The sequence below is a fragment of the Dothidotthia symphoricarpi genome, assembly GCF_010015815.1.
Source record: "Dothidotthia symphoricarpi CBS 119687 unplaced genomic scaffold P153scaffold_24, whole genome shotgun sequence".
In the NCBI taxonomy this organism is placed as follows: domain Eukaryota; kingdom Fungi; phylum Ascomycota; class Dothideomycetes; order Pleosporales; family Dothidotthiaceae; genus Dothidotthia; species Dothidotthia symphoricarpi.
Window position 1 is genome coordinate 120,591 of NW_022985031.1, and position 21,572 is coordinate 142,162.

The 21,572-nt window shown below is 51.6% G+C and overlaps 14 protein-coding genes across 14 annotated transcripts; 5 read left to right on the forward strand and 9 right to left on the reverse strand.

Annotated features, from left to right (window-relative positions):
* Nucleotides 1–393: 393 nt before the first annotated feature.
* On the forward strand, nt 394–863 carry P153DRAFT_401235 (uncharacterized protein; the record flags this gene model as incomplete). The annotated part of the gene is made up of 2 exons (XM_033671894.1): nt 394–498; nt 573–863. The coding sequence occupies 2 exons, from the start codon at nt 394–396 to the stop codon at nt 765–767; spliced, it is 300 nt and encodes a 99-aa protein (XP_033518526.1). The 3' UTR covers nt 768–863.
* A 4-nt stretch (nt 864–867) lies between these two features.
* P153DRAFT_255744 (glycosyltransferase family 8 protein) lies at nt 868–1,806 on the reverse strand (the record flags this gene model as incomplete). Its single annotated transcript, XM_033662774.1, has 1 exon — nt 868–1,806. A coding segment is annotated over one exon (939 nt), but the record flags the coding sequence as incomplete, so codon positions are not given.
* A 726-nt stretch (nt 1,807–2,532) lies between these two features.
* Nucleotides 2,533–4,774, reverse strand: P153DRAFT_135756 (acyltransferas-like protein). Its single transcript, XM_033662072.1, has one exon. It carries the CDS (start codon nt 4,396–4,398, stop codon nt 2,899–2,901), a length of 1,500 nt encoding a protein of 499 aa, XP_033518528.1. The 5' UTR covers nt 4,399–4,774; the 3' UTR covers nt 2,533–2,898.
* Nucleotides 4,775–5,253: 479 nt separating this feature from the next.
* On the forward strand, nt 5,254–6,484 carry P153DRAFT_302451 (glycosyltransferase family 32 protein; the record flags this gene model as incomplete). The annotated part of the gene is made up of 2 exons (XM_033664453.1): nt 5,254–6,339; nt 6,392–6,484. The coding sequence occupies 2 exons, from the start codon at nt 5,254–5,256 to the stop codon at nt 6,482–6,484; spliced, it is 1,179 nt and encodes a 392-aa protein (XP_033518529.1).
* Nucleotides 6,485–7,494: 1,010 nt separating this feature from the next.
* Nucleotides 7,495–9,215, reverse strand: P153DRAFT_327078 (glycoside hydrolase family 76 protein). Its single transcript, XM_033665317.1, has 3 exons — nt 9,078–9,215; nt 8,316–9,028; nt 7,495–8,266 (listed from the first exon to the last, which is right to left on the reverse strand). Exons 1-3 carry the CDS (start codon nt 9,163–9,165, stop codon nt 7,700–7,702), a joined length of 1,368 nt encoding a protein of 455 aa, XP_033518530.1. The 5' UTR covers nt 9,166–9,215; the 3' UTR covers nt 7,495–7,699.
* A 138-nt stretch (nt 9,216–9,353) lies between these two features.
* Nucleotides 9,354–10,793, reverse strand: P153DRAFT_371025 (UPF0261-domain-containing protein). Its single transcript, XM_033669164.1, has one exon. The coding sequence runs from the start codon at nt 10,499–10,501 to the stop codon at nt 9,434–9,436; it is 1,068 nt and encodes a 355-aa protein (XP_033518531.1). The 5' UTR covers nt 10,502–10,793; the 3' UTR covers nt 9,354–9,433.
* A 329-nt stretch (nt 10,794–11,122) lies between these two features.
* P153DRAFT_302530 (uncharacterized protein) lies at nt 11,123–12,019 on the forward strand (the record flags this gene model as incomplete). Its single annotated transcript, XM_033664458.1, has 2 exons — nt 11,123–11,341; nt 11,408–12,019. 2 exons carry the CDS (start codon nt 11,123–11,125, stop codon nt 12,017–12,019), a joined length of 831 nt encoding a protein of 276 aa, XP_033518532.1.
* A 730-nt stretch (nt 12,020–12,749) lies between these two features.
* On the reverse strand, nt 12,750–13,651 carry P153DRAFT_435347 (uncharacterized protein; the record flags this gene model as incomplete). The annotated part of the gene is made up of 3 exons (XM_033673140.1): nt 13,452–13,651; nt 13,119–13,408; nt 12,750–13,089 (listed from the first exon to the last, which is right to left on the reverse strand). Exons 1-3 carry the CDS (start codon nt 13,590–13,592, stop codon nt 12,750–12,752), a joined length of 771 nt encoding a protein of 256 aa, XP_033518533.1. The 5' UTR covers nt 13,593–13,651.
* Nucleotides 13,652–14,518: 867 nt separating this feature from the next.
* Nucleotides 14,519–15,280, forward strand: P153DRAFT_371028 (uncharacterized protein). Its single transcript, XM_033669165.1, has one exon. The coding sequence runs from the start codon at nt 14,571–14,573 to the stop codon at nt 15,054–15,056; it is 486 nt and encodes a 161-aa protein (XP_033518534.1). The 5' UTR covers nt 14,519–14,570; the 3' UTR covers nt 15,057–15,280.
* A 401-nt stretch (nt 15,281–15,681) lies between these two features.
* P153DRAFT_401244 (uncharacterized protein) lies at nt 15,682–17,110 on the reverse strand (the record flags this gene model as incomplete). The annotated part of the gene is made up of 3 exons (XM_033671895.1): nt 16,581–17,110; nt 16,380–16,533; nt 15,682–16,327 (listed from the first exon to the last, which is right to left on the reverse strand). Coding segments are annotated over exons 1-3 (903 nt in total), but the record flags the coding sequence as incomplete, so codon positions are not given.
* Nucleotides 17,111–17,149: 39 nt separating this feature from the next.
* On the reverse strand, nt 17,150–18,035 carry P153DRAFT_390693 (uncharacterized protein; the record flags this gene model as incomplete). The annotated part of the gene is made up of 3 exons (XM_033670964.1): nt 17,150–17,748; nt 17,802–17,955; nt 18,009–18,035. 3 exons carry the CDS (start codon nt 18,033–18,035, stop codon nt 17,150–17,152), a joined length of 780 nt encoding a protein of 259 aa, XP_033518536.1.
* Nucleotides 18,036–18,456: 421 nt separating this feature from the next.
* P153DRAFT_390694 (uncharacterized protein) lies at nt 18,457–18,934 on the reverse strand (the record flags this gene model as incomplete). Its single annotated transcript, XM_033670965.1, has 3 exons — nt 18,457–18,572; nt 18,623–18,785; nt 18,839–18,934. The coding sequence occupies 3 exons, from the start codon at nt 18,932–18,934 to the stop codon at nt 18,457–18,459; spliced, it is 375 nt and encodes a 124-aa protein (XP_033518537.1).
* Nucleotides 18,935–19,043: 109 nt separating this feature from the next.
* P153DRAFT_135887 (uncharacterized protein) lies at nt 19,044–19,793 on the reverse strand. The gene is made up of 2 exons (XM_033662073.1): nt 19,392–19,793; nt 19,044–19,336 (listed from the first exon to the last, which is right to left on the reverse strand). The coding sequence occupies exons 1-2, from the start codon at nt 19,741–19,743 to the stop codon at nt 19,203–19,205; spliced, it is 486 nt and encodes a 161-aa protein (XP_033518538.1). The 5' UTR covers nt 19,744–19,793; the 3' UTR covers nt 19,044–19,202.
* A 305-nt stretch (nt 19,794–20,098) lies between these two features.
* On the forward strand, nt 20,099–21,419 carry P153DRAFT_136055 (uncharacterized protein). Its single transcript, XM_033662074.1, has one exon. The coding sequence runs from the start codon at nt 20,254–20,256 to the stop codon at nt 21,064–21,066; it is 813 nt and encodes a 270-aa protein (XP_033518539.1). The 5' UTR covers nt 20,099–20,253; the 3' UTR covers nt 21,067–21,419.
* The last annotated feature ends 153 nt before the right edge of the window (nt 21,420–21,572 follow it).

A 21,572-nucleotide genomic window follows, 5' to 3' on the forward strand; every position in this document is an offset into this window, starting at 1 on the left:
CTCTGGGGAAGTGCAAATCGACGTGCAGGGCCTACAGAGCGTGAAGATCGGAGTCATCCCCGCTCGACATGTCTCGTTGATGTAAGACGAGAAGGCCTTGATCAGGAACAGAAGGGAGTGTGAATTGGGCACTGGACCGAGGAACATTTCTGTCCATCTCGATAGTCATTCGCTCGCGCTGGAAGGTCATCAACACAACCCAATATACAGCATCGCATGTATGACGATCACCATCACACGAGACTGTGAAGACGGACTGTGTACCGCGACCAGCCGCCTTCTGGTCAGAGTATAAGAACAGTGTCAGAGCACGCAAGATTACTCACAACTCACATCATCATCGCTATCAAACAACACAAACCAGTGACGAACAACCGCCAATTGATAGCCACCATGAAGACCTCCGCCATCCTCTCCACCCTCACCCTCTTCTTCGCCTCCTCGGTCTCTGCGCAGGCAGCCTGTGATGCCGCGGCCGCCGCCATCCCCGCATGCGGCGTACGTCTTTCCTTTTCTACTGCTCCCCCTTCTGGGTCCCCCCATCTCACCTTCAACCCCACTAACACCCCCAGGCTTCATGCATAAGCACCGCAGCCGGAGCGCAAGGCTGCCCCACCGTCGCATCCGACTACACCTGCCTCTGCGCCCACGAAGCAGCCATCGAGACCGCAGCGCGCAGTTGCGTCCTGACTGCTTGCGGATTCCTGGAAGCGCTGAATGTGCAGAGCAAGGCCAAGGCTGTGTGTGATTGCGTGAACGGCGCTTAGGATCAAAAGCAGACATGGGAGATCAGACGTGGACGGGAGAAAAGGGATAACTGCAATGATGTAATAAAAAAGGGTATCCAGTCATCAATCAAAACCTCGCACCATCCTTTGCCCTCTCCAACGCAAAGTCATCGCTCTCGTAGAACTTGACCATCTTGATCCACCCTTGCCTCCATTCCCTGTCCAGCCAATTCTCCCCCCGCGTTGCACTGTTGTCCCACCAGATCTTCTCGTGCAGAACATTCATCATGCCCTCCTCGCTCTCCTTCGTATATATTGACCCCCACTTCCTATCCAACTGCACGCCCGGAAACGCCCCATCAATACTAAACTGCCAGTTCAAGAACCCCTGTTCAGACATCATGACATTATACCGATCAGTCTTGAGATAATTCTGCAACAAGCGCTTATGCATAAGCTTAGACGGCGTAAACACCATACTCCCACAATTGAACTCCGGCTTCGCATCCCCACCAACAGTAAGCGCCGTGCCAGCAAAAATATACGGCTCGCACCACGGCGCGTCGTCGACCCAGTCGTCGAGCGTCAGCTTCGCCGCATCGCAGTCCTGCAGCGGCGCAATATCGAACATCTCGTCAATGTGCGCGACGGGAAACGCGTCCGCGTCGAGGAACAGGTAGCGCGAGAACTCTGTTTCGGCCCACATGTTGAGCTTCGCGAAGAGGTCTTTCCACCGCTTCTGCACGCCCGCGACGTGCGGGTCCCAGTCCAGCGGCGCGAGTTCCCGGACCAGTGCCCCCGCGCCAGAGAGCAGGTCGCGCTGCTCCTGCGATACGTAGTGCGCGACGAAGACGACGAAGGGATATTTTGTTGTTTTGGAGCGCTGCGCCCAGAGGACTCTGTGCACGACGTTGTGGGTGGCGAGGTAGAAGGGGTCTTTGAGGGAGGGGTTGTGGCCGGATAGGAAGGTGGCGTAGGCGTATGTTTTGGGGTCGTTGGAGATGTAGTTGTGTGGGTTGTGGGTGCTGAACTTCTTCAAGGACGAGATGGGCAGGTCGAGATCGAGGTCGTCCTGGAAGGCCCAGCCATCTTCTATAGGCGGGGTGTTGGGGGGAAGTGCTGGAGGGAATTGGTGATCGCCGGCTGGAGGGAGATCGATTTCAAGCGGGTTTGCGGGCGCGTCTTGAGGTGGGAGTACAGTGGAGTCTTTTGACGACGGGTCCTGCGAGAATGGTTCTCCTAGAGGGATGTTGGGCTCTTGCTGTGGTTTCGCAATATCATCATGCGATGCTTTGTTGCTGGTGGCCCAATGCTCTACACTTTCATAATGCTCATGGGACCCACGAGTGACTGTTGAATCAGATTCGTGGTGCGCAACAAGGTAGAAGAGTCCCAAAAGCAGGACAGACGCGATCCCGACATTCACTCTTCGTTTCATGGTCAAAGTAACGCCAGAGCACGCTCACTTTGAGTGATAATCCAAAGCAACTCTAGGATACCCATAAACGTCTCAAAGCGCACGTGCAACTGACGACGATCGAAGTGACTGGGCGAAATAAACTCTCGATAAAACTCTACACAAGCACATGAATGTAAGCTGGGCAAGCCATGTTCACAAGGTTCCGAGGATGTTTCTGGGAAGACAGCAACATCAAGCCACAAGACTGATCTTGCCAGACGTTAGGCGGGTCGAGCCCTGAAAGCTCACGCCCCATCCCCGCATCTGCATCTGCAAGAGCGCCGGGTGGCGTTCCCCATGGGGAATCCGGGGCCGGACGCAACTCCGGCGGTGCTAGACACACATGCAAAGCCCCGCAGGTTTGTACAGAGATGGTAGGTTCCCGAGGCAGGAAATCACTCATGTGAAAAGGTTAATTCCGTTGTCATGGGGTTGCCAACGTATATTTGAGTGCGGCACGCGACAGAATCAGTCAGACAAGAATGTCATTGCTACAACGGGCAGGCACGTCCGTCTTCACCCATGCCTGGTTGGGACCAATGGTAAGTGCAAATTCTGACTGATAAGGGTTCTTTATTTGTTGTATGCAGAGCAGGGATCTGTCCCGACGTGCATGCTTTGTAGGATTCACATTGCATTTAATTCAACAGGTACCGCATTGTCGGAAGGAGGGACGGCGTACTATTGCTACATTCGTCATCTCAACAAAACTTATCGCAGCGTCTGCCTCCGCGGCTGCTCTGATTGTGCGAGAGTCTTTTGGAAGAACCAATTCGAGACCTTCACGCTCGGTTCGTCGATCAGCTTCGTTACCAGCTCTGCCGCATAGAGCGTGATGGGAATCATGACGAGTTGCTGCGCGCAGTACGCCAATTCGAGTCCCATGGGGCCCGCCGTAGAGATAGGAAATGTGTTGACCCATTGAGGGATTTTGTCCTTATGCTCATCTCTCAGGAAACCTACTGTAGCGCATAACCGGTCGCCCAATGTTCTGATCAAGTAACCATGAACCAGATACAGCGCAAACGAGATGCGGGCAAGGTACTGGCAAAGGCGCGTTTCGAAGCAGCGTTTCAACCACGGCAGACGCGGTACCGATGCTACCAGAAGGAAAGCTCCCCAGAACAGGTAGAACCACTCGCCATCGTACACAGCTTGGGGTTTGAGGTACGAGAGCCATTTCCAGCCTGGTGAGTTGTTGAGACCTTGAGCGTGATCTTTGGAGCGTGCAAGTGGCACACCGCCCAGATAGAGAGCGAGGATAAAGAGATGAAAGAAGATGAGTTCCTTGAACCCTTCAAATTTACTCAAGAATGCAGGCTGCTTGTCGTCGAGAGCAAGTAGATCGAGATCGCAAAGTAGCATGCCAGACATGAAGAGAGCGCCGTACCAGCCATCCACAATGTAGATGAAGTAGATGACCAAGCCTGCTTCGCACCAAAGCCGAGCATTCCGTGTGCACCTGGACAAAGCGGAAAGCACCGTGTATACGATGATCGAGCCTTTGAACTCCATGGGAATGGACCATAGTAGAGGGTTGTAGTTGTTGCAGAATGTGTAGAAGTTACCGGTGAAGACGAAGCTGTAGTTCTTGAACTCGTAATACCAGCTTCTGAGTATCTCAGGATATGTGCTGCCTTGGTTTTTGAGACCATCAACCCAGATTCCGGAGTAGTACAGGTACGTGATCCAAATGAGAGTGATCGCAATGATGGGAAGGTATAGCCGTATCCAGCGTCGAAAGAGTGCGGAGCCAACACTGTCTGCAGCGTTCAAGATCTGGCCTTTTTGGATCAAACCCAAGCTTTTGATGGAGAGGACGTATCCAGATATGACGAAAAATATGGCAACCGCAAAATGTCCGCCTGAGAAAAAGAGGCGCACGAAAGGGAGGGCAGCGAAGTAACGTTGGCCTTCAAAGCCAAAGGAGTTCTCATAGATCAGGTCGCCTTTATCGCCATGTGCCCACAACTGGTTATGATGTAGATAGACGAGAAACGCAGCGAATCCTCTGAGACCGTCCAGCCATGCTGTAGACCGAAGAGGTTTTTTCGTAATGCTAGAACTACCGCGTCGCAGTTTGAAGAATTCTGGTCGAACAATGTCCAAGCTCCACCTTGCAGACCTCACTGGCTTCCATGTCGCGGGTCCGGGAATGGTGTTCTTCTCGCGGTCGTGGTCCAACAAGCCGTTATACATTGCTGGCATCATTTGTGTTTTCAATAGTAAAAGACGAACTTGTGATGATAACCTGAGGTGGCGACTACAATCAATGTTGAAGAGGTGATGTTGAGATTATCTTCCGGCCAGGAAGCCAGCTCAGACAGCATCCAGGCCAGCAAGCATATGATCGTTCGATTTCAGCGTACCCTCAAGGATAGTTGAAAGTTGGCATTTTGCCGAGGAACTCTATCCCACCTCGAAACTTTCGTTTGATTTGGTGTAGCTTGTTCTGCGGGGACGCATTGCTAGACGCGGGGATTGGGTTATCGACCAATCAAAATGCTGCGGATATGCACCTGGGCGGCGTGCCTGGCGGCTCGTGCAGGCATACTCGTTACGATGACGATTCGAATACAAGAAATGGATCACGGCCTGGAGTGTTTAGTGTGATGTCCGACTGCAGGTGTGGGGAAAACGGTACAAGCTTTGCGGTGGAGCTTGGCTGTCAGGACTAACCTGATTTACCCATGTCGACCGAGGCTCAGAGGGTCATCCCGCATGTTGCACACAACAGTCGCCGACGAGCCGCCGTACCAAATCATCCTATGGTTGGCCGGACTCTTGAGTGTCCAATTATCTAGCCGGGTGCACAGTCCAGCGTTCCCGACAGCGGCGTGGTGACAGTACATCTCTCCTGCAAGGGCCTCACTAATGTGATACCATGCATGCCGAGGCATAATCGATGAAGTATGGAAGCTAGCGTTGTGTACCCCAGGAAAGTATTCTTGTTCTCCAAATAGGACAGGCAAAGTCCCGGGGCTGGTGCTACAATTCTGTGATAACACCAGTATGCGCACTATGCCGTTCAGACCTCCTCCACTGAAGCTTCACCTCGACACTAGGATGCCTCCGCACTCGCCAATCGCCTCCCACTTTCGGAGCAGGTTGACTGCCCAAGTGCGAAGAGTTTTGCCAGCATATGTCGTACTCGTGGTCCTGTGCCTGTTTTTCGTTGACTCGCATATTTTTACCGCCCCCTTTCGAGCTGCACACCGACATCGAAGAGAGTTGAGGTACCAACAGCCACTTATAGCGTCGACCTCTGTGATACCCAGGAAGATCTGGCAGACTTGGAAGATCGGCCCTCTTGCCTTTGAACAGCGGGATTCCGATACAGCTAAGACTTGGCCAGCAATAAACCCACGATACAGATATGAAGTCTTGACGGACGACAATGCCAACCAGTACGTCGAGTGGCACTATGGGCCTCGAGGCTTCAATCGACCAGACATCGTCGACCTGTGGAAAGAGCTGAGAATAACAATCATCAAGGCCGATCTCCTCCGCTACCTCGTCATGTACGCCGAAGGCGGTGTGTATGCTGATATAGACGTCGAGTCGATTCGACCCATCGAAAGATTCATACCTGAACGGTACGACGAGCATGAGGTCGACATGATCATCGGTATCGAGATCGATGAGCCAGCGTGGAAGGACCATCCAATTCTGGGATCCAAATGTGCGTCATTCTGCCAGTGGACGTTCGCGGCGAAGCCACACCTCCCTGTCATGATGAGACTTATCGAAAACATCCAGGACTGGCTTCATGCATTGTCACATCAGAAGGGTGTTCCCATATCAGAGCTGAAACTGGACTTCAATGAAGTTATTAGTGGCACCGGTCCCTCGGCCTTCACAACGGCAGTTCTCGACCAAATGACGGCACAAAACAAGGGAAAGAAGGTGACCTGGGATATGTTCCACAATCTCGTCGAGTCGCGGCTCCAGAACGGCATACTAGTTCTCAACGTGGAAGCCTTCGCAGCCGGTCAAGGCCATTCAGATTCGGGCAACCATGGCTCACGAGCAGCGTTGGTTAAACACCACTACCATGCCTCGGGATGGCCGCTGCTCCACCCGCGAACCAACCACCCACTTTACGGTGAGGTCGAAAAGTGTAATTGGAAACCAGAATGTATTCATGAATGGGTGAGGCGCTCTGTTTCTCTACGATCAACTCTTCGTCGCTAACGGGAAACAGGACAAGAACGTCGCCGAGTGGGATACACTGTCGAAAGAGGAACAGGATAAGCGTATTGCCACCAAGCCGCAACTACCTATATTGCCGTTTTAGGTACATAAGCCTGATCGGTAGGTGGAGTACAGCCTACTGCATGGAGGCAACATCTGCTAGCTGGCTTGAGAACTATGTTCATGGTTATAGCAAAAGCTGTGCTGCGAAGACCATGAAGAAGTTGTCAATATACGAACAGCGGGAGTACGCTTGCCTCCAAGTTGTCACGTAGGAGTGGGTGTGACCGAAGCGATTACGGAGTTTGGCGTTTGGAATTAGTGTAGCCGTTTGGCTCACGAGAGATATCCCTTAGCCAGTGAAGGGCGGGCTGTATGGTACTGGCAATGGCCACAGTGCAGAGTCTGGTCTTGATGGCAATCCTAAATGAATGGATGAAGAATGAGAGCCTGCAAAGGGCTCAAGGAAGTAACACAAGAGAATCGAAAGCACGTTATGATAAGCTTTGCCATGCTGCGATCCTTGCACCACCTGGGTTGGCGGGGTTGTGATTTGGTGTGCTGACGACCGGTGTGCTGAATTGGGAGCTGAAGGAATGCAGGGTAGATTGCTTCCCGGTATCGCCAAGCCACTAACACGATGACGTAAGTCGCCTCTTAGTTCGTTGGAATACCGTAGGCTGCAGCGAGGTCTTGCAACAGCTTGACAACTACATATAAAAAACTGTAAGATCTTTACGCTTTACGTGTTGTTTGTATACCTCTACTAGCATGTTTGTCTTTGTAGTACTTTCAATCTTGCAGTTGAGGGTTATTGTGTTGCTGCAAAGAACGGAGCTTGATTCTGATTTTTTCGATATTCGACAAGTATTAATCGTATTGTTATGGGTGCTTGCCGAAATACCATGATACCCCGTGACTTCGTTAGTAGCTGATTGGTTGATTGATTGATTGAACATGACGTGTCTAGTAAATTAGTAGTATGATTAATAACTTGAGTAGATACTGATCTAACGCACATTGTCTCGGAGCTAGAGTAACGTATCTCCGAAAGAATTAATTATCTAAGATAGTAATAATTACGTAAATTAACCCCCTTTAAAGTAGTAATTTGTGCTTTTATTGAACAGGTGTATACAGAATTAGAAGGTTAGTTAGATATCTTTACTACGTTGAATACTTCTGCGAATCCAGAGGTCTGGAGAATCAACCGATAGGCTACTAACAAAGTCACGGGGTATTATGGTATTTCGGCAAGCACTATAAATGAGCTGGGATGTGTTCTGTCAGGCGACCCGAAGTACTGTAAACACTCGTTTTACAAGTTCAATGCCGCCGCAAAGGCAACAGCCAACACAAACGCCCCGCTCGTTGCAACTACCCCCGCAGCGCCAGTCTTTTCCGCCGTCACCGCACCAGACGTTGAGTTGTCCGAAGAGGCTCCGCCCCCGCTCGCGTTCTGCGTACCCTTTGCAACTGGCGTCTTGTTCTGATAAAGCAGTCCCTGTAAGACCTCTAATGCGGCAAATGTATCCATTATACTGCTGTTGCTCGCGGTCCCATTCCGCCATTCGCTGTCTGATGCCGCCCAGCTAGGGCTACACTCGACTTTATCGCCCTTGCTTACACAACCATCTGCCGCGGATTCAGCAGATTTGCCAAGGACAAGATCAAACCACCAATTCGCGGTGGCTTTATCAGCGATGGCACCGGCGCGGGCAAGTGATCGCGCAGCAATGCCTTTGGATGCTCTCTGAACGGTGTCGCAGTGGCCGTTGAGCTCACAAGCTACCTCAACTAGGAAGTGATGCTGGTCAGGCGTGAAATCCCATGTAGTATTGGCGAGGCCGATGAAGACCTCTGTCCAGTTTTGTGCGCCCTTCGTCTGTCGGAGTTAGTTTTGTGCATGGAGCAGAAGAAACGGGATGGCTTACTAAGTTGTGCATCACTGCCGCACCCTCAAGGTAGACGCCAAAGTCTGCGGCCCAGTGAATGTTGTTAATGTCTGAGCAGTTCCCTTCTGTCATGGCGCCATCTTTTACGATTATGTTCCCGTCTTGTCCGCTCGCTACTAGCCCGACTTCTTTGGCCCAGTTGTACGACTTGTTTGCCCACTCAGCATATGTACCGTTGCCGGTCAACCTCGCCAATCGTGCGGAAAGGAGGAAGAAATTTCCGTTCGACATGCTGTTCTTATAATTATAGCCCTCTTGAAAACTGAACATCCGCCATCTCAACCCACCATTACATGTTTCAGTATCCCAGCGCATGACTTGGGTGTCAAATACCGTGATGGCAAGGTCAACCCATTCACCTTCTTTGGGTTTCGGAAACCCGACTTCAGCGGCCGTCAAAGCTGCCAAGCCCCAGGTGCTTTGGCCGTTGTTGTCGAGAGTTACGGACTGGTTGGCAGGCATAAACGCATTGTAATCACCGATTTGATGTTGAATAGCCTCGGAAACCAGATCATCGTAAGAGGAGTCTCCAGTGAGGTATGAATACGAAATTAGAGAATTCCATATTGCGCCTGCCTCCCACCAGTTGTAATCATCGCCAAAAAGACCAGGAATCAAATCTTCTGCGAGGGTAGTATTGTAGAAAGAAACGATGCTGCCAGCGAATGTTTTTGCAATTGCCTTTATGGATTCTGTAAAAGGTCAGACCGGAGATGAAACATTTGAGAAAATCCAACATGCCTCCATTATTAATATCCACATGAACTCCTACAACACTATGGATAGCAAATGATAAAGTAAGCAACACAATGCTTGCACGGACCAACATCTTGAAAAGAGTGACTGGGATAAATAGTAGATGAGGAGACAAACAATATGTCAGAAGCGCAGTGTCTTTTTGAGGCAGTGTTGCGCTTCAGGTAGGCCCCCAGCCAAGGCTGCCATAGCTCCTGCCCGCCAATCAAACGCGGCACATGAAATGACTTGCAGGACGTTTTACGGGAAGAGGGCTTATTTCCAGGGTCAAGTTTATGCACAATCCTTCTCGGGTCATCGTTTTGTTTTCTCTACACCATGTTCTTGCCGCTCCTGCCTACTTACTCCGACTCCACCTCCGACTCCGCCTCTGCCGCCATCTCTGCCTTTGAACTGATATTCATCTTCTGCGCAAGCGCCTTTGCGATGTCAACCGCAAACCCGTCGTCATTAACAGCACGCTCATCTTCCACAACTTCTATGCCGCTTCCCGAAAGCCCTTCTTTGATGGTCTGAAAAAGCACTGTATCAGCCTCGGCATCCGCAAAAGGCCCTCCAGGATTCGCAATCTCACTTAGGCCACCTTTAGGCAACCAGACCTGTATCATGTCGGGGTACTTGGCGTGTGTCTTCAGTTTCTCGACGATAAACTCGCCAACTTGGCGCGCCTCCTCTTTGCTAGTCCGCATCAATGTTACAACTGAGTTGTGCTCATACAACTTCCTCTTCTTGAACCTCTCTGGTACTGAGTGCTTCGGGCCAAAGTTTGTCATATCCGTGGCACCCAGGCAGATGATGTTCGGGATCCCAGCTTGCGCAGCTGCTTCGAGACGATGCGGCCCCGCGCTCATTACGCCGCCTGTGAGCTCATCACAGACTTCTGTTGTGGTGAGGTCGAGGATAGAATCAAGCTGCCCTTCTCGCACAAGGCGCTCCATAGCTTTTCCACCATGGCCAGTGGCGTGGAAAACGTAGGTTTCGACATCATAGTTGGTTTCAAGATATGTTTGTATTGTCTTGACAGCCGGCGTGGTGACGCCGAACATCGTGATGCCTACACGTTCCATTCCATATGCGGTCGGCATTGTGCCATTTTTTCTGGAGAGGTATGAATGAGCCATTCCCGCGATCGCGGCTCCTGCGTTGCCCAACACGTCTCGCAGGACTTGGTTAGACCCAGCGATGTCGACGACAGAGTGCATGAGCGTTATGTCCGTTTCTTGCACAATAGGGCCAGTGTCGCCGCTTGCGACTGTCGAAACGATCATTTTAGGAAACCCAATCGGGAGAGCATTTCTCATGACCTCTGCAGCGAGCGACGTTCCTCCAGAGCCGCCTGCTGCAATGATGGCGTGAATAGACTTCTCCTCAAACAACGACTTGACTGCCTTTGTTGCGCAAGATGCCATCGTCGTGATGAACTCGCTACGAGCTAGCTTTCCGGTGTCTTTGCTGTCGCCATACTCTTCGAGGAGACGTTTCGAGGTGAATTCAATGTCATCGTGTTCGATACATTCGCGCCCGACGTCCACGAGCGTGACGTCGACATTGTTTTGTTGGATCCCGCTTCGAAGCAAGAGCAGTTCTTCAAGTTTCGTATCGCATGTGCCGAGAAGGATTACACGGGGCTTTGACGTGGACATATCTGTAGGTATAGACCAAGCTATAACAGTTTCGATAAGAGATTATTGACGGTTTTGGAGTCACGACAAGGTTGCGCGTTGATCAATCCCCGCGATGGCTACGTCATCCTGCAGAAATCCGATCTTGCATGAAGCTTATCGCTCCACCGCACATACGCGGAAAAGCTTAGCTAGACAATAGGGTGTTGCTTACATCCACTGAGAGACAAGGATCGGGTCCCACTTGTGTCCTGGCTTATGTCAGTTACTCAACCTCTGCATGTGCCTCGATGGTCGACCTCGCCTGAATTTTGGAGGACGAACGCAACAAATAGTACATAATCTCGAGTCAGCTCAAGCTCACTACCAGACACCTCGTTCAACGACTTATCCGAGCCTAGTACCGTCATGGCTCCCCCGACCGATCGCAAAGTGATCCTCGAGACGCTCCAGAAGTCTATCGACGATGGTAATATCATCGTCGGCGCAGGCGCAGGCATTGGCTTGAGTGCGAAGTTCATCGAAGCGGGCGGCGGTGACTTGATCATCATCTACAACAGCGGGCGCTACCGCATGGCGGGGCGAGGCTCACTAGCAGGCCTGATGCCGTACGGAAACGCAAATGACGTCGTGCTCGAGATGGTGAATTGAAGCCATGAACTCAGTGATATCTCCGTGATTGACAGTATGCAGGCAGGCGAAGTCATCCCAATTCTACAGAAAACGCCAGTTCTGGCAGGCGTGTGCGCCACCGACCCCTTCCGGTCCATGCCACAATTCCTCAAACAACTCAAAGATCTGGGCTTCGCAGGCATTCAAAATTTCCCCACTGTTGGGCTCATAGATGGCACGTTTCGACAAAATCTCGAGGAAACGGGGATGTCCTACGATGCGGAAGTCGAAGTCATCAAATTAGCACACGAGATGGATCTCCTAACGACGCCATACGTATTCAACGTAGAAGAAGCGCGGAAGATGGCAGGCGTAGGCGCAGACGTACTCGTTGCACACATGGGCCTCACAACTTCTGGAGCTATTGGAGCGCAGAGCGGGAAGAGTCTTGACGACTGTGTGAAGCTGATCCAGGAGATCCGAGATGCAGCGGTAGAGGTCAAGAAGGACATCATCGTGCTTTGTCACGGTGGGCCGATCGCAAAGCCCGAAGATGCGGAGTATGTGATCAGCCGGACGACAGGCGTTCATGGGTTCTATGGCGCGAGTTCTATGGAGAGGCTGCCCGTCGAGGAGGCGATCACCAATATCACTAAGACGTTCAAGGGGTTGAAATGTCGGCGCACAGAGTAGGCAGTCTGGGAGCTACATGCAAAGTTCCTGTAAAATTTAAGCACCTCAAGAAGTGTTGGTATACGCCCCGCCTGTGTTATCTTGGTGAGAGGGACGTGATCCCGAATTCCGAATAGCCATTATCAAAACGTTCACGAGCCTGAAATGTTGCAAGGAGTAGAGGACTTGACAGCTACACGAAGAACTCGTACAAAATGTGAGCGCTTCAAGTACTATTCGTATACGCCTCACCTGTATCGTTTCTTGGTGAGAAGAACATGCCCCGGTATGTCAACCAGCCGTTACCAAAGCATGTGAGCGCTTGGGATACCGCGCAAAGTAGGTAGCCTGACAACTACGTACCAAGTTCCTTCAAAGTATAAGTGCCTCAAGAACTACTGGTATACGCCTCGCCTGCTTTGGCTGCGTTGTTTTGGTGAGAGGTATTTACCCTAGGAAGTCGACAAACGGTCATCAAGATATTCAAGAGTTCTACCATGAAACACATGGAGCAGTTTAGGAGACGCTATGAAGTCGAGTCATCGGTTAAGACATTCCCACGAGCTGTTCGAAAAAGAATGCAAGTAGTAGAATTTGTATTACACCCCTCACTAATGTAACCCTATCTGTCCATTTCTCTCCAACTTCTCGGCAGGACTATACAGGCTCTGTAAATGGATTGGCAGGCAATCCAATCCATTACTGTGAGTGCTATGGGTATTTCCCATAACATCGAACCCAGCTCAGTATTCTATACCAAATACTGGCCAAGCCGACCATCCACTGCACCACAATGAAACTCTGGTAGACGCCACTTCTGCAGTCCTTTGCTCTTCTTCTCCTGCATCTGCTTCGGCTTTGCACTATCCGAAGAGAGCCTCTCAACTTCTTGCTTCAAAGACACGTTCTCCGAATGCAGTCCCTTATTATCCTCCTGCATCTGCTTCGGCTTTGCATTATCCGAAGAGAATATTTCCTTCTGATCGAAAAGGCCCGCGCACTTCCCACGTACGTCTCCTTTCCCATCTTTTCCCTCGTATCTCACCTCTACATGTCTGTACTTGAGCGCAATCCACCATTTCCATTGACCCCTTCACGTTCGAGGAGCAGCGCTTCGTACCTAAGCTTCAGGCTGGCATGCCGCAGTGCGTCGAGTCTTAACTCAGTTAGCTCGTCGAGTAGAGATGGGAACGGCGACGTCGGTTCGCCCAGCTCATCAAGCTTAGCTTGTACTGCATCGACCTCCTGCTGTTTCGCCGCTCGCACTGCATCGACTTCATGCTCTTTCTCCGCACGCACTGCATCGAGACTCCTTTGGTTCGACTGGATGAGGCTGACAATCGCCCGCTTGACAAGTGGCACAAGGTCGCTGTTATCCAGTTTGCTCCGGAGCCATATGAGAGATGGATGCTTAAAGTGTCAGTATGGAGTACATTTCGCCGAGAAAACTTACCTCGTCAAGTTCCTTCCGTCGTTGCCGCAACTTCTCCAATTTCGCCCGTGCTCTTGCAATCTTCTCCGGCATCTCAAAGTCGAACTTGGCTGCAACGACTTTCTGGTAGAATTCCTGTTCTTCCTGCGATTGATCACCCATTTTGGCGTTGGTGGGCGAGGAAGTGAGGGCAGACAAAATGCGAGTGTGTGTGTGTTGTGGCGAGGGTGAAAAAGTGGAGGCGAGAAAAAGGTGAGTGATTCGGATTCCCAAACGGGAAGGCACAACATCACAAGACCACTACAGTAGCTCACCTTGATGTTTGGGCTATGCCAGGAGACTACCATGATATCACTAAGAACTATTTGTTTGGATTCTCCATCCGCGTATTTGTCCATACATCACTACATACAATGTGATCTCAGGCACACTGCAAAGATCAGCAAAGGGAAGATAACAGAAACCGGGTTCTGATAGTCTTTTTCACTCATCCAATCTTCTGTGTCACACTCGAGTCTGCATGTCAATCGTTTTCATTCCTTGCTGCTCGAGAGTAAACAGGCTGGCTATCTACAGAGTGATGGTGAAGTGAAGTGAAAGGAAACCTCTGCCTCGCTTGTCGGGGTACGTGCACCCACAAGACTCTAATCGGATGCTGCTTCTCTGCTTTTCTACTTCACACTCAACAACTCGTTTTCTGTGCACACCATGTCTCACGGAAATCAACAAGGCAGCTTTTTAGGGGGTGAGGGACGAGGCGGACGTCAAGATGCAGGCGAAGACGAGTGGAATGGAGGTGCAGGGCGTGGTACAGGGCGTGGTACAGGGCGTGGTGCAGGGCGTGGTGCAGGGCGTGGCAACCCACCAGTAGGTGCTCGGACAGGCCTCAGTGGCTCCGGGGATGTTAGGAGGGGTGGCAGGAGGGGTGGCTTTGGACACGGTGGACGTGGTGGGTATGCAGGTGGACGTGGAGAGGGAGTCAGGTTGAGACAGGGTAAACATTTACACCGCCATCATAGTCCAGTCAACACTAACAAGAGTCTAGCACCGGGTACGACGACTTCGATGCCAATGATACAGCTGACAAACGAGGAGCGACAGTGGCTTCGGGCTGCAGAGGATGAGTTATACCGAGAGAAGATGGGTCGAATTGCGGCTGAGCAGAATGCACTTGCGGCTGAGCAGAATGCAGTGAATGCAGAGCGGGAGCATAAGCTCCTACAACGGGAGAATGAAGACCTGGACTTGCGGATCAGGGAACAAGAAGTGCAACTGGTGCAGGAAGAGCGGAATCAGAAGCGACGGCTGAAGATTATGCGCAGACGAGTGAATGCCGCACGGCAGCAGAGGCATAAGGAGTTCTTCAAGGCCCAACTCGCTAAATTTGAGGACACAATGCAGCAAGGCTTGTTGAAGCTCACAACGCAACAAAAGCGCGATGAGTTATGCCAGGTCAAAGACGCTCTGCTTGCGGAGATGGCGAGAGAAGCAGCTCTCAGCATGCAGTCTCTTGAGGCTGACCAAGGCCTCTCTAGCGACAGCGACAGCGACAAGAACGACAATGTCGAACCACATGCAACGGAGGACGATGAAGATGACGGGAGTGGCGCAATAGATGAGTCGTAGATTTGCAGGATCAAGGGACCAGACATCAGGGATGGGGTATCTCCCATCCTGATTTTCATTTGCAGGAACCTGGATCAGAGTTTGGGATTTTCTCAAATCTGAACATCCAGCGTTCAAACTGGCTTTGGGGGTTTCCCCAGGTCAGCATTTAATACTCGCACTGAGATTGGGAATTTCCTCAATCCAGGGTTGAGTTCGGGGTTGTGCCGCGTCCACAGGGTTAGATGGATTTAATGCAGTGTTTTGCTATGATATGTGAATCTTTATTCGCGTGCCAGAAATCAACGTGATGAGGAGTTTGCTCACTTGAATGGTTAAGCATCATGTCGACGAGTGATTTGTTGAATTGATACAAGTTTACAGTGGCGACTACCGTACTAACGCACCTCTCACCCACGAGTGTGATGCCGACGTAGTATCCGCCAGTGACACAATAAATGCACTCGTACAATGACGTGAAATCATGATAAAGTCATACAGACGTGAAGACTCTGAGAAATGCCACTGCATCATAGCAGAAGCTATATTGTATTCTACTAATCTAAGACACCAAGGTACATACTTCCATCTCCCCTCCTCGCCCTAAACATTTCTCCCACAGCCCCCACCATCCAATTCCGCAACCCCAACCGGCAACGCAGGACCACTCCACCTCCCCACCACAGCCTCACCGTCCAACTCCGCCTTCCCTCCAGCGTGCTCCACTCTCCCATGCCCACCACTGTACTCCGACTCCCAGCTCGCCGGCATCGAATGCTGTGACTGTGCGCGTACCTCCTTGCGGCGGCGTACGAGGAACACCGCTCCGCAAACGAGGAACGCAAGGAAGAGAGCTCCGCATGTGGCTGTGACGGCGATTTGCGCAGTGTTGAGGGGTGGTTTCGCGGGAGGTGGTAGGGGAGAGGCGGAAGGAGTGCTGGAGGAATGAGCTGAGGATGTGGGTTGTGTGTGGAAGATGGTGTGGACGACGACAGAGGAAGATTCAGTGGTTGCTAGGGCATGCGATGAAGATGTTGACGCGGGACGAGGGAACGCAAACGTCCCCATGGGCGAGGGTGACGGCGATGTAGTCTCCACGATTGAGGACGACGTGGACGTGGACGAGGACGAGGGCGAGGTTTGCGCTGTCGTCGTAATTATACTAGCCGTCGGTGAGGCAGTCAACGCAGTGCTACTCCTTGTAATATACGTCGCCCACTCTCCCGCAAGACTGGTGAGTTGGTATCCCGTCGGATGCTCAGCACACAGCCTTTGGAACAGCTCAACGAACCCTACTCTGATCAGCACCATCCAAACCACACCGACAACCGCCAACACACATACCATACCGATCCGCATCATCCGGACACTGCCGCAGCAGACACGCGCCATACTCGTTAAAGTAGGTGGCAAAGCCGTTCGAAAGTGCACAGAAACCATCCAAGTTCGTTGCGCAAGTCCCGTCTGTGACTTTGTTTTCGCCGATGAGACACTCGTCCTAGAATCGAGTTAGTGAGCGCGTCTTGAGAGGGAGAGGTGGCGTACTGTGCAGCCCGGGAGGTTGAGTTGTAAAATTGTTGGAGTGCAGAACGGCGGTTGCTGGGCAGTCGCGAGCCCGCGTATCGAAAGAAGCAGGAGCAAAACCAGCATAGCGAAGGCGGGACGTTAGTTGCGTGAATGAAGTGGGTTGATCGTGTTCGGGTGATGTACTGGATTACTTTCGAGACGGTAGTGCGTGTTTGCTCGTCCCAAATGCTAAGGGCTGCCCTTTGTAGCACTGTCGTTCAATCTCACCCTGGCCAATCACTGCCACGGTGAGGGAGTTGCTGGCATTCCACGCATGTTGGTTTGCACTTAGCAGACGGTCACCCGCATGTCGCGTTCAAGTGAAAGTGGCAAACATCGCTTGCCGTCCTATATTAATAATAAATCTAGACTTGTGTTCCAACGCGCGATCCCTGTTGAGTGCAATGTGGAAGAATGTCGCAAAGTCAAAACCGTGCTGTGCAATTGTAAAAGCCAAACATGAAAATGAAATCGCTCAAACGCAAGAAATTCAAAACTTCGCAATCTCGCCCTTCCATTAGCTGAACCAACCACCACAACGCGAAAAATCACTGAGGTCGTGAATAAACGGAAGAAGATCTCGTCTCGGAAGATGATACGTTCCCAGACAGAAGTCTGTTCCCGGTAGATGAGGCATTCTTAGACGAAGAAGCGTTCCCCACGCTCGTCGCCTCGTCCTCGCCGAGTATTTCACGGATGCGCTGCGAGAATCCTTCGGTACTGCAATGGTCCCTCAGCCTTGCATTCTCTGCCAACTTCGCTTTGGCGACCCTTCTTGACTTCCAGTACAGGTATGTCAGAATGAGAAGCACGCTGACCAAAACCACAGTCACTACGCAAATGGCCGCGATTCCGCCTGATGACAAGCCTTTGGCTGTCATGGTCGTGACTGTTTGCGTGGGTGATGGGGGCTGGGAAGCAGATGAGGAAGGGCCAGGGACTGACGTCGGAGAAGATGTTGTAGTAGTGCTGAGGCTCAGAGCCACCGACGTCACACCCAGAGCCGCAGTCGCAGACGTCGGCGCCTGCACGGCGGATCCTGATCTTGTCATGGCCGGGAACGGCAGATACGGTTGCCACTCCTCCGGGATGTCGACGAGCTGGCGGCCACTCCGCTCGCACGCAATGGTCAGGTCACGCAGGAATACTGGACAAGTTAGATCTGTTTCTCAATGCTCATGTCCTGAAGCAATCACTAACCTCCCCGATCGACCTCATCATGGCATGCCTCAAACAGGCAGTGCGCATCGAAGAGTGAGTTTTTTTCTAGCGAGTGGTCGTGCTCGCAGATGCACTCGAGATCCTCCGGCTTGCAAGGATGGATTGGCGCCCCCAAGAGACAATTCTCGCGAATCTTGTACATATTAGCAGAGAGCTCGAAAGGTCGGTGGAGGAGGGTTAGCGTACTACGCAGATCGTTGCAGATGAAGTCATTGCGTGGTGAATGTGGAGTGGTGGGGGCAATCAACCCGGAGTGTGAAGAGCGAGTTGATTGTAAAGAGCGGGTTGATTGTAAGAACAAACGAAGCGAGGTAGTAGAAGTTGAAGCTCATATATAGACGAGGGGGAGTAGCTTATCAGCAAACGGCGTGAGCGGGGAAAGCGCCCACAGGGAAAGTGAGAGAAAGTATATATTATCTCTGATAAGGGCAGTAGCCCGCCATATTATGTACTAGTGTATGCGCCGATATGAGGTGAGAGACCGTGGAAAGTAATGCAAAAATCGTGGAACATGCTACGCTAAAAGGAGTGATGCTGGATGCGCTAAAATGAGTGATGTGTCGGTAGTATAAATGCCAAAGATCCGTTGCGCCGTGAATGCATGCTCAAGTTCTATCATTAATGGGTGGATACCCTAGTAAATCGTGGTGTTGGTGGTGGTGGCGTTGGACGGAATCGGCGCAGTAAATACAACGGTCTTGTTCCCGAACTGTTCAGTCGCGCAGACGGTCTTCAAGAGATCCTTGTATTCTACATCCAGTCAGTATATCACTCCACATAAGTAGCAGGATTAGACTTACGGTAGATGGCTCCTGCAGTGCACGCCGCCTGGCCAGCCTCACCGTCCAAGCAGGACTGAACAGTCTCGACGTAGCGCGTGACTTCACTCTGCTCCAGTGTGCAGAGACAGGCCAAGTCACCGGGTGCGCATGCATCGAATACTCCGTCTGTGAGGCAGGTTTCCTTGAGATTCAATTAGTCGTGATCGAGGCAAGAGTGGTGGAGGCAAGACTTACAGCGCCGCAGGTGGGTAGGTTGAACTGCCGGGCCGTTGGGAGGCATACTGCTGGAAGGACGGCAGCGAAGAAGGCGATGGCAGTGGTGAACTTCATATTGGCGTGGATTGATGTAGATATATTGCGTTTATGCTTGCTCTTTCAGTTTGTACAAGAAAGCGTGCCGTGTGATTGTCTTTATGCGAGGGGAATTGTTGAGATAAATTCCTTTTCCAAAAGTTTGTTGAACTCCGATTTTATATATGCTCAACGCCTTTTTATTCTTCGATATTCTGTATCGTTCTGCCGGTTGCCGTCGGGGTCGCCGTAGGTCGATGCGGGTGTAGCGTAGGACAAAGAAGCCGCGTGCGGAAGATACTTTGTCTCAACAAACCACAAGTCGTGTGATATATTCGATAAATATTCGTCTGGTCGTGGGGCGTTGCGTTGCTATCGTCTGGTCGTTGATAGGATGGTGATGCTTTTGTCGTGTCGTAAAATCTCTAGTTCGTAAAGGTTCTGAACGCTGCATTAGCACGCACTACTACCCTTATAAGGCACTCAACATACATACCAAAATAGAAACAACAGGGCCTGTGTACCGTGAAGCTGGTGAGAAGGTTGGAGTCGGTGTGGAGAGAACTGCACGTCACGCAAGAGAAGGAAGTAGGAACAAGGACGGTGGCCGTGCGGCTGAGCCGAATTGTGGGGCAACGGACCCATTTTCGGTACCCACGAAAACGCATGCAGTTAAGATGGCCGCAGACGGAGGCTGGCACGCGTAGATCCGGCGCGACGATGTCATGCTGGAGGGGGATGCAGATGCAGGGTGCTGCTGGTAGGACCCTGATGTTGGGACTGCTCAGGGTCGCGGAAGATGTCATTGGTACGGCATTTGGGAGGAAAACTTGGGTTGCGTTACGCATTGCGGGACGTAGTATTTTGATAGCGCATCAGGAAGATTTTCAGATCTCGTCACTTCTTACGTATCTGTACCAGACTCTCACCAGACTCTCGCCAGGATGTGCCGGTACAACAAACTCGCACTCAGAACTCATATTTTGCATCCCTACATCACCGGCCAACCCTGAACATCTCCAGCCATCGAGTGGAGCCCAAGCAGTAATCCCCACGTCATGGCCCTGGAAAATCGCCAACCTCCTCCTCCACCTTCTCCTACCACCTACATCCTCTGTTCATCTCAACCCATCTCACCTCCCAGCCTCCTGCCCTACCCCTCACCTCCACCAACCCACATCTCCCATACCACGATTACAATCCTCTCATTTCTAGAACTGTCTGCATCTTCTTTACTTACACTGTAGAGTGATGACGATGGTAAGCTGGTGAATCGCCATCAGGTCATCACACCACAGCATACATCACCACACTTCCTTTTTCAGCTTATCGGAACACATGCAACCTCCTCTTTCGTTATGCCCGCCTATCGATCACCTGTGAAGGGGAACTGGTACTTGCCCTGCGATTACGCAAGGCTTAGTCGAATCACACCAATCGGTCTAGACATCTCATCACATCGTATCACCTGGAGAGACACACGCAAGGTAACGCGACACAAAACAGACTTGGGAGACGAAGTTTTCATTCTGAGATTAAGAAATTACCAGTCGAGACTGTGTATCGTGGTTGTGTGTGTCCACACAAGACCCTTCCCAGCCGCCCTGTCGAGGTCCGAGAAAACCATCGCCCAACAAAAGAAAAAGAAAAGGCTCAAGTATTCTCTCTCCATCTCATTCCATCTCCTCTCATCACTCCACACTCTTCCATGCCCATCCATTTATATCCCGTCCATCTTTCTCCATCTCCCCACGCGTCTAGAACAGACAGTCCAAGCAACAACAGCACGCCAGACCAGCGCACAACCCCGCGAACAGTCCTCCACCCCCATCCTTCTTCCGGTCGTCCTGGTAGTAGCCTCCCTGCGGCGGTGGCGGCCCCTGCTGGTAGTACATGCCCTGCTGCGGCTGGCCATAGCCCTGGCCTTGTGGAGGGCCGTACTGGCCTTGTGGAGGACCATACTGGCCCTGCGGTGGTCCGTACTGGCCCTGAGGATATTGGCCCTGAGGCGCTGGCGAGCCGTAGTATCCTTGGTTTGCGGGGACGACGGGGCCAGCGTCGTAGTGCACGGGGGCTGGCGCCGAGGGGTAGTTGGGCGGCGCGCCTTGGTTGTCCTGCGTGTGCGTGTTAACAAACGTCCTTTCAACCGGTTTGCGAGCCTTTGCGGCTGAGGAGTAAGGATGCTGGACAGTCGCATTGCTGTCGGTCTGTCTGGCGATGTGATGCGATGACTAACGAGGGAGACGTACGTATTGCTTATTGTGATCCATCTTCGCTTATATTTTCTTTATCCTTTCCTTCCAAAAACCTCGTCCGTTGAGTGCAGTGAGAGAGAAAGAGTCGTAGAAAGCTCCTCGTCGGAGACAAACGCGTGCGGAGCTGTTTCCGAGGTCTTCAGCTGAGCTTTGGTGTCGGTGGCTTGGGAGCTTGGGGAAGCTTGTGATCTACGGATTGCAATCTAAGCTGACTTTTCCAAATTCTCACGTTCTTTCAAAGTCCGTGAGAACACGCAATGAAGAGAACAGTTGATATATGTATGGGGGAGTAGTCACGAGAAGAAAGAGGGGAAAAAGGGATTGCAATGCGGACAAGTCGGCGCACTCAAGCATTCGATACGTACGACGTCGCGGCGGAATGTGGCTGAGCAGCAACCACAAGAAATGCGGATCGCCGAATT

What these genes read in the sequence shown, in the direction of transcription:
- P153DRAFT_135756 (XM_033662072.1), bottom strand. Translation starts at nt 4,398, where the DNA reads ATGATGCCAGCAATGTATAACGGCTTGTTGGACCACGACCGCGAGAAG.
- P153DRAFT_327078 (XM_033665317.1), bottom strand. Translation starts at nt 9,165, where the DNA reads ATGTTGGTCCGTGCAAGCATTGTGTTGCTTACTTTATCATTTGCTATC. An exon ending in TGTGGATATTAATAATGGAG is followed by an intron (nt 9,029 to 9,077) that starts GCATGTTGGATT and finishes GACCTTTTACAG; the next exon opens with AATCCATAAAGGCAATTGCA. An exon ending in CGGCAGTGATGCACAACTTA is followed by an intron (nt 8,267 to 8,315) that starts GTAAGCCATCCC and finishes TAACTCCGACAG; the next exon opens with ACGAAGGGCGCACAAAACTG.
- P153DRAFT_371025 (XM_033669164.1), bottom strand. Translation starts at nt 10,501, where the DNA reads ATGGCATCTTGCGCAACAAAGGCAGTCAAGTCGTTGTTTGAGGAGAAG.
- P153DRAFT_371028 (XM_033669165.1), top strand. Translation starts at nt 14,571, where the DNA reads ATGGGTCGAATTGCGGCTGAGCAGAATGCACTTGCGGCTGAGCAGAAT.
- P153DRAFT_135887 (XM_033662073.1), bottom strand. Translation starts at nt 19,743, where the DNA reads ATGCGTAACGCAACCCAAGTTTTCCTCCCAAATGCCGTACCAATGACA. An exon ending in GCCCTGTTGTTTCTATTTTG is followed by an intron (nt 19,337 to 19,391) that starts GTATGTATGTTG and finishes TGCAGCGTTCAG; the next exon opens with AACCTTTACGAACTAGAGAT.
- P153DRAFT_136055 (XM_033662074.1), top strand. Translation starts at nt 20,254, where the DNA reads ATGCCCGCCTATCGATCACCTGTGAAGGGGAACTGGTACTTGCCCTGC.